General features: G+C 52.2%; 1 protein-coding gene across 3 annotated transcripts in view; it reads right to left on the bottom strand.

Moving 5' to 3' along the window:
* Positions 1–1,708: 1,708 nt before the first annotated feature.
* The window catches only part of WDR59 (WD repeat domain 59), a 47,605-nt gene continuing 32,210 nt past the window's right edge, over positions 1,709–17,103 (bottom strand). Inside the window, exons 19-26 of one of the 3 annotated variants that reach the window (XM_042834772.1) lie at positions 10,558–10,691; positions 9,493–9,574; positions 7,493–7,605; positions 6,342–6,489; positions 6,159–6,252; positions 3,913–4,039; positions 3,400–3,542; positions 1,709–2,515 (exon numbers count right to left, since the gene is read on the bottom strand). In XM_042834772.1, the coding sequence (XP_042690706.1) occupies positions 2,280–2,515; positions 3,400–3,542; positions 3,913–4,039; positions 6,159–6,252; positions 6,342–6,489; positions 7,493–7,605; positions 9,493–9,574; positions 10,558–10,691 (1,077 nt within the window). In that variant the 3' untranslated portion in view covers positions 1,709–2,279. The other 2 variants (XM_042834773.1, XM_042834774.1) reach the window with 2 other exon arrangements.

Genomic DNA, 17,103 nt, shown 5'->3' with positions numbered 1-17,103 from the left:
CCCCAACCTCTCCCCTCCGCTGTGGCTTCTGCCCCCGTGGGTGTGAGGCTGCCTCAGGGGACGCCCCCACGCCGCAGCCCAGCCCAGCCATGGGTGCTCCCTGCCCAGGAACGTGGCCCCCCCTGCCCTGCAGCACCCCAGGCCCAGCTGCTGAGCGAAGCCTTTAATCGGGTCAGACTCCAAAGTGCCCGTGCCCCCGCGTGACATTTTTGCCCAGCGGCAGCTCGAGGCCCACCGCCCTCATTTTGGGGTCCCCGAACCCCAGGGCGAGGCAGGGGGTTTCCACTCGGGCATGGGGGCGGAGGTGAATCCGGACAACCCCCATCCCGAGGGCGCGCCTGGGGCGCAGCACCCAAAGCACGGAGCACCCTGCGCCCCTGGAGCCACCGGGACGGGCAGCGCCCTGCAATGCAGGCGGAGGGACTCCAGCCACCAGCGCGCCCTCAGGCGCTGCCGACACCCGCGGCTCCCAGACCGGTTCACCTGCCCACCGGATGCAGGAATGCGGCCACGGTGTTCGCGGGGACGAAGCCCTGCAGCCCTGACGCCGGGTTCATGGGGACGTGGCCGCACAGGAAGCAGCCCGTGCAGATGCGGGGTCCCCCGGCAGCTCCCTGCTCGGGCCGGTGGGAATCAGCCCTTCCTGCCTCCTCGCAGTCACCGCGCATTGAGCAAGAGCGTTCCCAAGGCAGGCGCTGCACTCGCTGGAGGGTGTGAGAGCGTCCGGGAAGAAGTTCCTCCTCCCTCGGCAGGGTTGCACAAACACCCGGAGCTTTTCCACCGCACTCCGAAGCATCAGCCGCCCTCCAGCTGCAAGGCATTCAGATACTATGGAGATAGCCTGTAATGATCTGTAATAACGTGCAAATGCCACAATCTGTCAGCCTGTCATCTTTAAATAACAAGTCTCCCTTCCCTCCCAGCCTAGACGTGCACTCTCGAGCATGGAAATGAAGGCACGCAGGGGTGGACGGCTGGCACGTAGGGAGCTGCGGGCGGCCACGCTGCTTCCAGGGTGACACAGAGGGGAAGTGGGTGTGGGAATGGGGAGTGGGAGCCCTGGGGAGCCCAGAGGATGCACAGCAAGTGCAGTGGAATTGCAGGGGAGGGAGAGCTGCTCACGGCACGACGACCAGAGCACGCTTCAAAAAATAACTTTAATTTTAAGACATGTCTTCTGCTTGTTGCACAGCAGGAGCCCATGGCCTGAGTTATCGCAGACACAGGCCAGGCGGCAGGCACGGCCCCATAGAAAGGGGTCCATCCAGGACATTCTCACATGGAAAGCACAAACCTGTTGCCTCTGTCATCCCCACCCCTTTTCCAAACCCCTTTTCCTCTTGAAACCATCACCAATTACTCATCAACTCCCCCTGCACGGAGCAAATGTTCTGCCTGTGTCCTCCCAAACCTTTCTGCATTGCCCCCCATAGGTAAAGGGAGACCTCCAAACCTGCTGTGGATCCCAAACAGAAAAGCAGCTGCCTCTCCCAGCCCTGAGGACGAGCTGCCAGCAAGGCAGGGACAGGCAAGTTAAAGTGCACTGAATCACCCAGGGCAGAACGCAGGGACACTTACTGAAGAGCAATAAACTTCTGGAAGAAAGCAACTAATCCTAGTGGCTGTGGTTGCGTGGCTGGGCTTTTCACACCAGGGGCTGATACGGAACAGTGGGAGGAAAGTATTCAGGAAATAATGCTGAAAAACGTCATTTCACTCTTGCTTTATGGGATAACCTCAGCAACGTAAACAGCAGTTCAAAAATAAGGACCCTGTTGGCTCAGAAAGTGACTTGAAGCACAGCCACTTGTTGAGCACAGGTGACAGTGAGCCTGCAGAGCTCACTGCTGCTTGCAAATTATTTCTGCCTCAAGTGTGTGAAGAAGGCTCTGCCCGGCTCACCCTTGGCCTATCCAGAGGCACCTGGAAAGACATTAGGCAGCTGGAGCAGGTCTGGCTCTGCCAGCCGAGTGCTTTCCAAAGGAACTCCGACGCCCTTCCACAGCCTGGCAGAGACCGGCCAACATTTACACTCCTGCAGGACAAGCGTGAGCACGGTGGTGCGGCATCCATCGCCAGCAATGGACACACTGGAGTTTGGTCCAAGCGCTCTGGAAGCAAGCCGGGAAGCACAGTGACACTGGAAGCACTCAGAAAGGTCACCACAAGTCCTGCACCGGCTCCCAGCACGGCTCCTCCAGACGCCGCAGAGCTGAGTCCACGTGGCTCGGGAATTCCATCCCCAGGCCCCTTCCCGGGGCGCTGTGCTCTGCTGCCATTCAGAAGGTGCTCTCGAGCAGGCAGTGGCAGCCGCAGCCCGTGGGGCAAACCTCCTGCGTGCGAAACCACTCCATCATGTGGCTGGTGTGGCCACCGTGCCCACAGGTCAGGCAGAAGTTGGAGGAGCCCCGCACGGCCACGTGGCAGATGGAGCACTGGAAGGTGAAGCCCTTGCAGATGGCGCACTGCGTGCCCCGCGCCTCGCTGCGGCAGTGGCTGCAGTACACACCAAACTCTGTGGGAGGGCAGAATGGAGAGCGAGACGATCAGTGCTGCTGGAAACTGCAGAGTCATTAAGGCTGGGAAAGGCCTCGCAGATCCTGAAGTCACAGCCCAGCCCAGCCCCACCGTGCCCACAGCCCTCAGTGCCACATCCCCGCGGCTCTGGGACACCTCCAGGGACGGGGACTCCCCGCTGCCTTGCGCAGCTGTGCCACTGCATCACCGCTCTTGGGGAGAAGAAATTGTTCCTAAAATCCCACCTGAGCCTCCCTTGGTGCAACTTGGGCCCATCGGCTCTTGCTCAGGTCGGAGCAGGAGGGATTCCTGCTTCACAACGGGACAACAATCTGTGTTTCACAGACCTCAGTTTGTCTCCAAAAGGAGCAACAACTTATCACCACCGACAGGCAGTCAGAGTGTTGGGACACAGGCTGGCCCACTGATTGTCCTGATGGCTAAACAGCTGCTGGATGGAACATGTATCATTTCTAGACTGAGACACGCTGCAGAGAGGAAGGCTTCTGGCTGCTCTCATCTGCCTCACATCTAAGTGTGGCTAGAAACAAACAGGAACAGCCTTGTTCTCCCATCACAGAGAGCACATCTGATATCAGTGATATCAATGTCTTGACTGCTCACTATGGAGAAGATAACACAATGAAGTCACCAACTTTCACAGAATCACAGAATGGCCAGGGTTGGAAGGGACCTCAAGGATCATGAATCTCCAACCCCCCTGCCACAGGCAGGGCCACCAACCTCCACGTTTAATGCTAAACCAGGCTGCCCAGGGCCCCATCCAACCTGGCCTTGAACACCTCCAAGGACGGGGCATCCACAGCCTCTCTGGGCAGCCTGTTGCCTGGACAACCAAAGAAGACTGAAGCAGGCACTCACCAATTCCTTTGTGGGGATCAGGAGGACTGGAGACAAACTTCAGGACCTCAGCTCGCTTCTCTCGCAGACCCCAGCGATAGAGGATTTCACCGTAGCACTTCTTAAAGTCATCAAACTGCTGAGTATTGGCAGGATCCAGGAGCCTTGAGGAAAAAACAAACTGTGCTCTCAGTCTGGCTGCAGTCCCATTGCTAGTGATGGGAACCAGCTCCCATCACTAGAACAACAACAGATTACTTCCCACGTGCTGCTGATGTGCTACGGAGAACTGCTGGTCTGCCCCCAGCTTGTTCTAACAGGAGGACCCCAGCAGCTCCCACGTGTCACAAGAAAACCCAGCGGAGTTGAGCTGTGCTGCACAGTTCTCCAAGTTACCACCTGAAGGTAAAGGTGCAGGAGCAGGCTTGCTGCTTCCCTTCTGGTTTCAAAGCACCAGCAGAGACCCGGCTACAGAGCTCAGGCTGCCATACCCTGAAGGCCCCAAGGCACCCCACAGCCCAGCCCACAACCCACCTTTTGTTCTTCTCGTGCTGGTCCTTCTCTCGCTCCCGATGATCGGGGTACATCAGGCTGCTGTAGCGGAACTCATCCGGAGAAGACTCGCACCAGGGAGCGGAGCTCTGCTCAGTGTCCTTGTTTGCTGCAGGCATCAGAAGAGTGCTGTGAGCGTAGGTCAGAAGGCACAGCCCTCAGCAGCACGAGATGCACATCACACAGCCCCATCACTGTCTTCTGAGCCCCCCCAGACGTTGCTTTGGCACAGAAAACCAACGCCAACCCCGTGCTCCTGGTGAGGCACGGGGAGGCAGAGCAATGTGAAATGCAGGAATCCCCTTTGCCTCTCACTTTCTATTAAGAAGCATTCAGGCAATTCCTTGAAGCTGTGCTTGGGAACATTAACCCTGGAATGCCTGGGTTCTCTTTCCTGGGCAGGAAGGATTCCCATCACCAGAGCTGCAGTTACGTAAGGGGGCCTCTGTACGTCCTGCCCTGCAGGCAGCACTGCTAGCTGCTACAAGACAACATCAGCTCTGTTTACAGCCATTTCCCCACTATTTCCCATGTCAAAGATAAGACACTGACAGGCTACAGCTTTGCTGCCAGCAGGGCTGATGCTGCCCCAAGCCATGTTTCAACTCTGTGACCCTGGAGCCCTTGAGAGTGACTTGTTTTTGACACCTCCACAGATCAGCAGGAAATGTCATTAGTGTCACAGCTACTCAGGCCACCAAAAGCTCAGCCTACCCAGTTGCTGCTGCTGCCACTCTCCCAGTGACAGGAGAAAGCACAGCATTGCTTTTTCACCCCCCAAATAAATCCTGTGCAATTATCTGCCTGATGACATTGCAAAGCCACACTCGATAACAGCTGAATGATTGTGGTGGCTGGTAGGGGTGCCTGAAGACTGGAGGAAGGCAAATATCACTCAGAGTATCTTCAAAAAAGGCAAAACTGACCTGGGGACCTGCAGGCCAGGCAACATCACCTCACTCCCTTCTAAGCTAATGGAGCACTTAATCCTGGAACCATCGCTAGACGTGTGAAGGATGAGAAAATCATCACAAGCAGTGAGCATGGCTTAACCACACGGAGGTCATGTCTGACCAACCTGATAACGTTCTGTGATTAAACGGCTGGCTCTCTAGAAAGCAGTGGCCATTGCCTGCTTTCCTTTCACTTCAGTAAGGCTTCTGACCTTGTCTCCCATGTGATCCTCACAGACAAGCTGATGGAACGTGGGGTGGATGAGCAGACAAATAGGCGGATTAAAAACTGGACAAGCAGCTGGGCCCACAAGGTGGTGATCAGTGGAAGGAAGTCTACTTTGAGGCTGGTAAACAGCATTGTGCCCCAGGGGTCAACACTGGGTCCAGGCCTGTTTAACATCTCCATTAATGGTCTGCACGACGACGTGGCAGAGAGTTTACTAATGACACGAAACTGTGAGGAGTAGCTGATATGCCAGAGGTTGTGCTGCCATTCAGAGAGGCATCAGCAGGCTGGGGAAGTGGGCCAACAGGAACCTCATGCATTTCTACAAGGGGAAATGCCAAGTCCTGCACCTGGGGAGGAACAACCCCAGGCACCAGTGAGGCTTTATAGTCCCTCAGAGATACTCAAAGGCTTCCTGGACGTAGTCCTGAGCAACCAGTTTTAGGTGGCTCTGTTTGTAGCAACCTGCTCCAAGTACCCCGTGTGAGCAGGAAGGTGGACTGCATGACCTCCAGAGGACCCTTCCAACCCCAGACGTCCTCTGAAACAAAAGACACGAAGGCCCTTTCAGCAGCACTGTCTGTTGAAGACTGCAGCCTCACTGCACGGAGATAACAGCCTCAAACAGTACAAAGTACCAGGGCTACAGAATGCTTACATCACCGATCAGCAGTGAGGCAGTCAGCACGAGCAACGACAGCCAGTCTGGAAGCAAAACAACACAACCTGGTCTCTCTTCACTTGCTGCAGCAGTGGAAGCTCTTGGCCATGGGTTAACCTGTGATCAGGGAGTCTAACTTGGCATGTCTAGAGGGTTTGTAGCATTTCCTGCAAAGCTCAGGAGACACAGAAGGAGCAGGACTGTGGGACCACCAGCATGGTTACTGTAAACCATGCTAACTTCCAGCCAAAGAATACCCTGTGGGCCAAGGTACAGAAAGCTTCTCTGGCCGAGTAGATCTGCAGTCAGCCAACGCTAGCTCCCTGCCCTCCCCAACACATGAGCTATCTAAGACCTAAGCCAGAAGGGAGGCAGATTTCTCTACCTGCTCCCCAGGTCTCAGTACCTATGCTCCAGCCCCCAGTGCCAAGTCCAGGATCCGACATGCTGGAACAGGAACCAGAGGAAGTGAAGCTGGGCTGTCAAGGGAAAAAAAAGAAATCGTGTCATCTACACAAGAGATGTTCAAAGGCTTCTGAGGCAAGCAGGAAAGAAATGGCTGTCATACGTATCGGCTGTGGGAGGCCAGGTTGGAGGCACGCTGAGGAAAGGGGCCATAGGAGTTTGGGCACCCCTGTAACCTGGACTGGGCTTCAAACACACTGCACAGCATGGCCAGGGTCTGCACATCGTGGAGCTGCGAGTAGTGAGCCAGCCTAGGAAATGAAAAACACCAAGTCTGAGATTGGCAGAGTTCAGTGGAAAAAGCACTGAGACTCCAAGGCAAGTAATTTCAAGCCTGCTGCATAAATCCATTCAGGGCACATTACTGCCCACGGGAGGCATGTGCATTCTGCTGTCTTTTCTATCACGCCTTTCAGGAACCAAGCCCTCCCCCTGCAAACACTCTTGGCCTAACAGGTGGGAGAAAGGCGGGGAGGAACTCTGGGAATCCAGCAGTGCTCGTAGCCCCACTATCCCAGCTCTGTGCAGCTTCAGGAACAAGGCCCACACAGCTCGTGGATTTAAAGCTGGGGCCACTAAACTCATCCCCCGCTCGCACTGCTTTTTTTTTGTTCTGAGACCCTCTGCATGCAACCATCCTGCACCCAGATCACAAGGCAAATCTCCGCCGCACGTCTCCTGGATTGCTATGAAGTCCCTGAAGACTGAGAGCAACAAACAACTACCCGTGCTCCCCTCCCACAGCTGCTGCACAGCAGGAAAGAGCGAGGTCAAGCAATCGCACAGCAAGTACAACACACAAACTGTGTCTTCAAATGGCATAGATCAACAGATAATGTTAATTACTAATCGTTCTCCCTCCTGAACAGATTCACTGGCAGGAAGACTTGTGCGGCTCATACTTGGCTCTGAGAGCAGTAAATTAATTCCCACTAATGCTACGTGGCAACAGTGAATGTGAAAGCGAATCAAGCAGCTGCACCCACACAACCATTTAGGAGGCGGGGAGCAGAAAACCTGCATCTTTATTTGTAAGTCAGGCGTTGTGGGCACACGGGAGAACAGAGCTCCAACTGCACCTGAGCTGTCGCTCTGTCAGCCCAGGGACTCCCGGGTGCCTGATGGAGGCCAAATGCTGCCCCCTGCACGTCACCAACGCACTTGCATAAAGCTGCCATACAATATACACACTGATGAAAGGCTCCCCCTGCTTCAGCAGCCACTCCCATCCCTCCCTAGCATTCAGAGACCTACAAGGACTCCAGTAATTGACGTCCAAATGGATGCTGTGCCCAAGGTATCTCCAGATCTGGGTCAGACTTCGGTCCAAGACAAAGATCAGTGGCTACCATAGCCAGTGACCAAACCTGGCAGACAGGAAGGAAAAGCAGCAAAGTTACAATTAGAAACAGGCAGATTCCTGGGGGATAGGTGTGCACAGATTCACTCGCAGATAAATAATAATGGATTTCAATGAAACAAAACAAAACACAACTACCAAGAGGGAGCAGTTCCAGCCTCAGTGTGACAAGGAGTATGTAGAGCAAAAAAAACGGATGCTTTTGCTTCGGGGTTGGGTTAAGCCATAGCTTATTCTTCTTCAAAGTTCAACAGGAGAATTTAAGCAGACCTATTAGCTCACTTACATTCACAAACCTCAGACGGGTTTCAATTCGATGCAGTTCCTGGGTTCAGAAACATCTGGTGACAGAAAGATTGCCAGTGCAACTTTATTTGCTTGGCACGAACCCTCTGCTGAGCTGCATTACTGCACACACAGCTGAGCACAGGCAGATGGGCAGTTTGCCACTCCTGCCCCACAGGTTGCCTCCCTCTTTCACACGCCACCTTTCTCTTATCTCCCTTTTCTCTGAAAATGGCTCCATCTTTTCGGTCTGCATCCCACTGAGTGTGCACAACTGAATCAAACCTAGGACTGTTTTTTTTCCGGCTGCACCTTTTTAAAATGGAGCAATTAGAACACAATATTCCAGGGGAAAACAAAGTTCTGAGTTTGGTGCAAAAAAAATAATAAAAGAGAGCAGAAAAGGAAAGTGAGCACCATGCTGGAAAGAGCAGGAAAGAGCAGGAGTCAGAGAGGGGACAGCTGTACCTGCAAACACAGAAAAGCTGGGGAGAAAACGCAAGTGCTTCAAGTACCCAGAGGAACAGCCAGGATTCACAACCCCATAAATGGGACAGAAAGAGACAGTAAAGAGACCGAAACAAGGACAGGCCTGAGTGTGAAAAACTACAGAAAGGAACCTGGAAAAATGTCACTTCCTATACTGCTGCAGAGCATGTCTAGCATGTGACTCCATCACTCAAACCTCCACATCTTTAAGGAGCAAGGCAAGCTACAATACAGGCTGGAGTTACACAGGCAGGGAACAACGAGCAAGAAACAGAGATATCAGAAGGATCCTGCTGAAGCTGTCCTACCCAAGCTCCTGTACTCCAGGTAAACCAGTCTGCTGAATGAGGCACAGAGGGAAACGAGACCTACCTTCTTCCTGGGGGTGTGGCAGAACCACAAGCTAACAATCTTAGACAACAGCTTGAGGTGGCTCCTGCCATTCAGCGAGCCCATGGCTGCTCCCTGCACAGTGCTAGGGGGAGCCAAATGCTCAGCACAGGGGCACAGGCTCCTCTGGCAGTGCCAGCCTGCTCCCCAGTCCTGGCAAATGTTTTGCCTGTTGCTATGGACTAACCACAGGGCAAGGCACAAGCCAAAGCAGTCATCCTTCCCCTGCTACTAGCTGAATGCAAGTGGATAGCCCCATTCTAGGGCTGGGGCTCTGGATGCAGAATTTCTTTGTGAGAGCTGGCTGCAGTTAGCACACAGCAGCGGTGCAGATTAACGCTGAGCTAATTACAACAGGAAGTATTACACAAGACAAAACCATCGATCAAATCCTCACAGCAGCTTGGCAACTCTGTGCACAGTTACTTCCCCTGCAGACTCGAACGCAGACTGCATCCCTAGCTCTGCCTGCAGGAATTGCCCGAAAAATGTGCTTCACTCTGTTTGGCAACAGACATACAACATCCTGCCTGCAGCCCAGCAAGGGGACCTCTAACTGCTCAAACCAAGGAGCTACAGAGCACCTCTGGAGCTGTCTCACACCCCTCGGTTCATCAGCCTTTTCACACACACTGGAACAACTGCTGAGGTCAGCTGACTGTCCAGGTACGAAGGCAATAGCACAAGGCATTTAAGGGTAGTGAGAAAGAAGTCTGATTCAGTGTAATACCTGTACAAGATCCCTCCGTCCAACAGCCATGGCTGAGGCAGCATTCTTCTGGCAAGTCTCCTGGATATTATTTACGTTCAATCTGAAAAGAAGAAAGACAGATCAGCTTTTTGGCTGGCATGCTACCTGAGAAGGCAGGGAGGAATGGGGAGGATGTGGTACTGGTAATAGTAAGTAGCCCAGAACTTGCTGATCACTGTGAGCCTACAAGCACGACCAGGATCTCATCTGGCCCCCCTGTGTTACTCAGGGATCACTGCCATCCTTCTGGCAGCTCCCACTATTCATCTTCCCTAACACACTGCTTATTGCATCAAGTCCAGCTGCAAGCTGGCTTGGTCCTAAGATGCACCACTTCCATGGGGATGCTGGATCCAACTTGTGCCAGAACAGCACCAAGCCAAGGATCGTTCCTGTCCTTAGGATCCATCAGTGATGCGGCTCTGTCTCCATCCAGCCTGTTGATCCGTTCTAGTTGACTGGAAGAAATCAGCCTTACCCGCAGACAAGCACGTTTCTGAGCTGGATAACACACCCCTTGCAGAGTCTCTGGGTGCCTGACAAGGGGCAGGGGGAGCCTGAAGAAACCAAGTGAGCCTTTCCACTCATCGTCAGAAAGGTTCTTCAGACACTTGACATTTTTTACAAAAGTGAGGTAAGCAGATAAGAAAGATCCATCGGGTCTCTTTAAAGAACATTCTCTTTCATAACACAGAGAAGAGAGAAGGAAGGCTTTCTCCTCCCCACTATCCCTTAAGAAGGGCAGCCTGCTCCTTCCCTGAATTTGTACCACTAACTTCTCTCTCCAGCTGACAAAAGCCTGAGCCTGAAAGAGTTGTAGTGATGATGCTGGAGCACCAGTTCACTCTGTATACAATTACACCATCACGTATTTCTTCCATTGCTTTTCAGATGGAAGAAAGACAAGACTCTTCTCACAGGCAGAGCAACACTATAAAAAAAGCAGAAAGGCAAGAAAGCAGGAAGAAATGTTTGAAGGACAAAAGCACGGCAGTACCAAAGACAACTGCTTTCCTCTAAGAAAGGGTGCCAGCCCGTACTCACATGTAGAGCTCTCCCAGCAGCTTGTGCACAGGCAGCAAGCAGGAAATATCTTGTATAATAACTTTCCCGGCAGCTTTGATGGGTCGGTTGTTGGCATCTGTCCCCTCCCGTTTGCTTTTCCACCTCCTCGACTTCTGCAGAACAAATGGCAGCGTGTTACTGGGGAGCAGGACAGCAGCCCTCGTGGGCCAGGGAACAAAGCACTAGGGTCAGGAATAATGCAAGCAGCACCCAAACCCGCCTTTCAGAAGGCTCTGTGTCACCCTGGAAAACATCCATGACATGCCCAGGAGAACAAGCATCTCCATCTGTAGGAAGTGAAAAGCAGGTCAAGGCAACGAGCTCAAGGTCAAACTCACTCAAAAAGTATTCAGTGAGTTCTCCAGTGAAAGCCAATAAGAAACAAATCGGCATCGGGCTGCCAATCAGACCCGGGGAGGTTTGGCAGGATATGGTTCAATTAGCACTCGTTAGAGGTCTGGTCTGGGAAGCCTTGCACACAGACCACCGCTGGCTTCGGCCAACGCTCAGCACAGAGACGAGCAGGAGCCAGCTTCTGTTTGCCCTCGGCTTCAGGCAGGGCCGACAGCTCCAGACTCTCCTTTGGTCTGAGATCACCTCTCCTGCTTTATCAAGAGCTTCAAACAAATGGCAGATGATAAAGCAGGGCCCACGTTTTCCTAGCAAGGACCCTCAGCTACCATGCTCACAGCTGGCTCAGGGCACACAGCTGGGGGGAAAAAGGAAGGAGAGGAATCGGCACGAAGGAAAAAAACAGGGAGCCAGGATCCCAAATACTCCCCGCAACAGACACAGAGGCCATCTTCGTGCCACGCTGCGTAACGCTGCCTCGGCCACAGACAGCCTGTGGAGTATCGGGCAGCTCCTTGCTGCAGGAGGGCAGTGACGAGGGCTGAGGACGTGCAGCACAGGCAAGCAAAGGCTACAGAGGATCTCTAGGAGGAAGCGCTGGCTGCTACGAGCAGCGGTGGTGCTTTGCAGTGCTGTGAGCTCCCTCACTGACATGCTCCTATCCAGAAGCGTTCCCATGTCCCACTGAGCTGCAGAGGCTCTGCTGAGCACAGCCAGAGCTCACAGTCCCTCTGTCCTGCTGCACCGCTGGCTCTGCAAGGCAGGCAGAGCTCACCCAGGCACATCAGTGCTCCCAAAGAGCAGACTGAGCTGGGGGAAGCACAGCACCAGGGCCTTCTTCACTGCTTGTGTTCCCACACAACGAGTGGCTGAGGCCCAAAGGCTCGAGCACAGGTTTGGCAGTGAGTGAAGGAGGCAATTCAGTCTTGAAGGAAGTGAAGGTGGACCTTTCTGCCTTCGTGACAGATCCTCACCTGCTCGCCTGGTCTTCCACTGCTCCCCAGAGTAAAGAGGAGCACACACACTGCCCAGCCAGAGGTACCAGATGGAAACTCAGCGCTCAGCGCTTTGGGAACTGGACAGCCAGGGCCTAATTTTGTTCTCAGCTACAGCCCTTCAAACTCTGATCCATCCAAACAATTTGCTTTCAGTTTTTATCTCATCTACTGCTCAAACTGAGGCCCATGCAGTGGAAGGTGACTACAGGATGGGAGATCAACCACTCCTCAATCCATCAGCTTCCAGCCAAGGCCCTGCCTGGACCAGCTCTGGCTCTCACCCTTGGGCACAAAACCTTCTGATAACACCTAAAAGCATCGCTACCCTTTCTGTGCTGAAAGACGTGGACTGTATGATGACAAGATTCTCAAACCACTGTGGTGCTTGTCCCTGCTTCCTCATCTGCAGGATGAGGTGCAGCAAGGAGTTGCTGATGCTGCCAAAACCAACACTGGAGCAAAGCTTGGGAGCCCCAGAACGAGGACGTGCCACCAGGGCAGGAGTGCAGGCAGTATTCACCAAAAGCAGCCCCCTGTGCCGCCTCTGAATGCAGGCTTGCAGGCACAGAGCCGCTCGGCAGGAAATTTGGGGAGCAGCTTGCTACCTCCTGAGCATCTGCAAGTCGCAGCTGATGGAGCGTTACCCGGCGCTGTCACTGAGAACAGCTCAACCTGCTCCTGCCCCCTGCACGAGCCAGCTGAAGAAGCCTCCCAGCAGGTATTGCAAAGAGCAGGAACACGGACAACACACACCACTTTGCACAGGCAATTTAGTCACTTTTTTTTTTTTTTTTTTTTTTTTTTGAGAATGACAACAAATGAGGATGAGCATGGAAAAGAGAGCCCATGAATGGCTTCCTGCTTGCTGTTAGCATACCACCAGACAAATGAAGACACTAAATGCATCAGAGCCCCGTGAAAGCCTGAACTCACAAAGTCCTCCTGCTTTTTTTCCTCCTAGCTCTGCCTGGTTACTGGCCAACAGGGAAGACCTAATCCTCTACTGGTGCAGCTCCAGCAGCAGGTTGGCCTATGACCACACGCCCTGCCAGCACCACTGCTTCCTGCCCTTTGAACTGTGATAAAAGAAAATCATAAAATTAAAGGTGCAGCCTCAGTTCTACGTGTCATGCTTTTTCAAAATTCGGGTAGGCCTCTGCAGCAAGAGGCTCAAAGGCAAGGAGAGCTCTAGCTCAGGTCTGGCTGGCCAAGGTCCACCACAAGGTTCCTCTCTTCCTTCTATTCCAAGCCTGCTCCAGTGAGAATCTTCCACTGTGGTGTTAGGCAAGGCTCACAGGCAGCGGGGGGGACAGGAGACACGTCTCTTCCCAGGGGCTAGAGCACAGGTGACAGAGGGGAGCAGGGAACACAACGGTTGGAGCAAAAGCAAGTCAGCATGCACACACCAAACTAACACTAAGGGCAAAGACACAGGCCTTCTGCACTGCCCCAGCACTCCTATCTGCAACCTAGAGTCCGGGCCAGGGTGAACTGCATCTACCCACCTGCTCCTGAGAGCTTAAGGAAAGGAAGAAAAGAAAGAAAATAGCTGTGGCAATAGCAAATTAAGGCTCATCAGCTCCTCGGAGCACCAGAAGGAAAGAAACCAGAGCATTTACGACAATCAAGGGGTTGGAGGTGACAGCGGGGAACAGCACTGAACGATGACTAAAAAAGCCAGCCTGCACTGCACTACCATACCCAAGGCTGTAATTTGCTGCAGTCTGAGGTGATAACGATGGCAGTAAATGGGTTACATGTAGAAACAGACAGCCCAAGAATAAGCCACCAACTGCTTCGTAGCAACCACCATCACTGCATACTCAGCAGAAGTAGGTACAAAGTGCTGCATGCCCACTTGGAAAGGATGCTGGGCTGTGGGGTGTGTGTGCCTGCGGGTCCTGCTGAGGCAGGCAGCGCTGGAAGTTGACTTTGTGAAATGCAGAGTGCCTGGTTCACATCAGCGTATGCAAAACCTCAGTTTGTAGGGTAAGCTGGTGTGTTAGCAGGGCAAAGGGAAAGGCTGTGGACGAAAGAGAAGAGGCTCAACACCAGAGATTAAGCTGCATTAAGGTATTTACAAAATAAAGAGTTAAACAAGTTCAAAGCCAGGTTCAAGCTGCTTCTAAGAACTTATTTTTTAAATTAAGTTTTAAAATTGCTGCTCCCCTGTAGGTTCCTTTACTCTGAACAAGTGCCTGCAGATTAAATCCTGGTGCAGGTCATGCAGCACTGCCTGGACTTCCAAGAATCCACAATCCACCAATCCTGGAATTCCAAAGAATCCACACTGATGGCTCACAGCATCTCCTGCAGCACCAGAGAGGCCAAAAATCAACGTCCCCCAGCAGAAGTGTTTCTTTTTCTTCCAAGTATCTTCATCTTGGGCACCGCTGCCCACTCAGGAGAGCGTGATGAGGCTTTTCCAGCAGTTATCCACTAATGCAATCAGTATGCCCAGGCTTGAACTATCCCACATACCCTAAAAATAAGCATGTTGCACAAAAAGTTAACTTCATCACATCAGCACTTGCTCTTCCTTCCAAGCCAGTGGAAAGCAAATTCAACTGAGGTCCTGGGTGGACCACGATTTATTGCACCAAACTCTGGCAAGCTCTTGCCTGGTTTTCTCTCCTTTAGTCAATTCCTGCTCCAATGAAGAGCCTCATTTCTTGCCTCCACCACTCACATTTCGTTAGCTCTTCACAAAAAGCCTCCGAGTCAAGTAAATTTCTTCTGGTTTCTCTCACCTATTATTTGACAGTATAGACTCAGTGTTGTTGTAATTAGGAAGGCTCGACCTATTATACCAAGTTAAATTAGGTGTTACGGGATTCCATTTTATCCCCTGCTGTCTTGAAGAGATAGCATGAAGGCAAACAGCTGTGAAAAACAGTTGTTCACGCAGACCTAAAGAAATCATCTTTAAATTGGAGTCTTCTAGGCTTCGCCTGTGCTTGGCAGAGGACTGATGAAACAGTAATTGCCCAAATCCACATTGCAGCTTGAGCAACACTGATATTATCAAGACGCTCACATGAATGATGTCTTCAAGCCTTAAAGACAAGTGCACTAAAGCAAAATGACTTGTCAAAACAGTCTTGGAAGGGCAGGTGCCAGCAGGAGGGAGCACCAGCCAGTGTTGCGCCTCGACTGAATGCAGAGCGGTGCAATTCTAAGCGCTGGAGAAGACCATGAATCGAGGAGAAATCCTACTTACTGCTCCAGGAAATAAGGCATTTCTGGTGCAACACACACGCTCGTTTTAATGGGATGACAGATCATTATCAGCAGCTCAACCGGTTTGCTTCTTCCACAGCTCTTAAGCAATGCCATGCCAGCAGCTTGCTGCTCTTTAATATTATTTTCCAGAACTCCTCCCTCTCCAGAAGGGTTTTGTCTTTTGCAGAGATGAGGTGTTCTCATGTCAGCCTCATCAGTTACCTGATGACGCATAATAATCATCACTCAACTTCTCTGCGGCACGCTCTTCTTAGCGCACGCTTCTGAGAGGTTGATCCTTTCTTAAACTTCAAATTCCCCTTGGCATCCTTTCCTGACTGCAAGGCCAGGTGACACAGGCATGTCATATATAAGGCAGCGTTTGTACCCTTTGAGATCGTGTCTGCTCCTGCCCACTTACACACGCACTTAGTGCTCCTGAAGCCCTAGGCCCTGTGTGGAGCGCGGGTCCCCCACCTCTGTGCAGGTTACTCAAAGGCAGGCAGGTGGCATTTTATTCTTGGGCCCTTGGGCAGAAGACAGGGTTGTATCAAGGACAGTATCAGCACAGCGCACAGTACCGGGAAGTCGTTAATTGCTTGTATGGACCAACGCCGCCGGGCAGAGCGAGGAGACATCTGCGTGTGAAAACGTTATACCCAGGAAAAGGGGAGAGAGACACCAAGAAAATTAAAGGCAAAGGTAAATAAACCAAAGTGAAAAGCGCTCCGAACCAGCAGAGTAAAAGACACTGTTCCCCATGGTTCTGTTACACAATGGCAGTTGCAAAACCAGGTCTCTGCTTTCATCCGTGCACAGCTGTGCTCCACATTACCTGCAGACCTGGGAAACTGCGGGCTGCTCTGTGGAAGGACTGCAGCGACCTCAACTCTGAGCAGCCCTCCAATGCAACAAGCAACATGACCTTGTTCATACCGTGCCTTGAGAGCAGGGGAGAGAACAACCCATGGTACCCCATGTGACGGGCTCCTACTCTAACCACTTTTCCTCCCTTTCAGGTGAAGGAGGAGGTGTCTAAGTGCTGCCTCAGCTGCATTTAACGTTTTTAACACAGCTGCCTGGCACAGAAATCTGCAGCAAGCTCAATAAAAGCTCCTGTTTCCTCAGACATCCCTTTAACATCCAGCATCCTCCAGGACCTCTTCCACTGGAACCTGCTGCAGCTGTTCACTTTCATTTCAAAAGCAATAAAAGGCAAATGTCAGGATATTAAAGGGATGTAGAGACCCCGCTGCCCAGCAGGACAGTGTGGAAATTGCCATTATGGGCTGAGGAATTCGTTCAGGTTGAACGAGCAATCAAGTTCACTGATGATTGACTATGCAGAACAGCTCCAAAGTAGGCTTCCATTATGAACCTGCAGGCGTTTCATTAAGTGCTTCACGCAGTACTGTAACAATAAACTGAATCTCTCCAAGCATATTATTCTGCACTCACTTGGAAAAAAATATTTCTCATACCTCTGTGAGAGTCAGCACAATAAAAAGGGGAAGAAGAGAGTTATTTGTGCTGTGAGGTACTTTGCATTTATTTTCAGCTGCTAATAGACAGTCAGCATCACCAGGCAATGCCCGGGCTTCTGCCTTCCCTTGCAGCTCACCACTGGGAGAAGCCTGCAGCCGGGCACTGCTGATGGACTGCTGCATTATGACTATTTTTATTTTTTGGAGGAGCATGCATGTGTGAATAAAAAGTGGAAAGATATGCTTGAGTACAGACACACATCTGTGAAGGAGCCCAGGAAGGCTCAGGGGCTGGTGTAGCTGTGCTGTCTACTAAGCAGATCTCTGCTGCATCTCCTCTGCCCTTCTGGGAACACGACACATTCCCCACCCAGCAACACACACATTCCATTTAGTTGTTCATGGCAGCAAGGCTAGTGCATTGCTACATGGGATTTCAGTTCAAATGCTTGGTCATCTCTGAGAAATTC

The sequence above is a fragment of the Centrocercus urophasianus genome, unplaced genomic scaffold, assembly GCF_019232065.1.
Source record: "Centrocercus urophasianus isolate 14NV4802_14NV808 unplaced genomic scaffold, USGS_Curo_1.0 seq_49, whole genome shotgun sequence".
Lineage (NCBI taxonomy): Eukaryota > Metazoa > Chordata > Aves > Galliformes > Phasianidae > Centrocercus > Centrocercus urophasianus.
The sequence above is the reverse complement of the archived record's forward strand: the minus strand, read 5'-3'. Positions and strand labels throughout refer to the sequence as shown.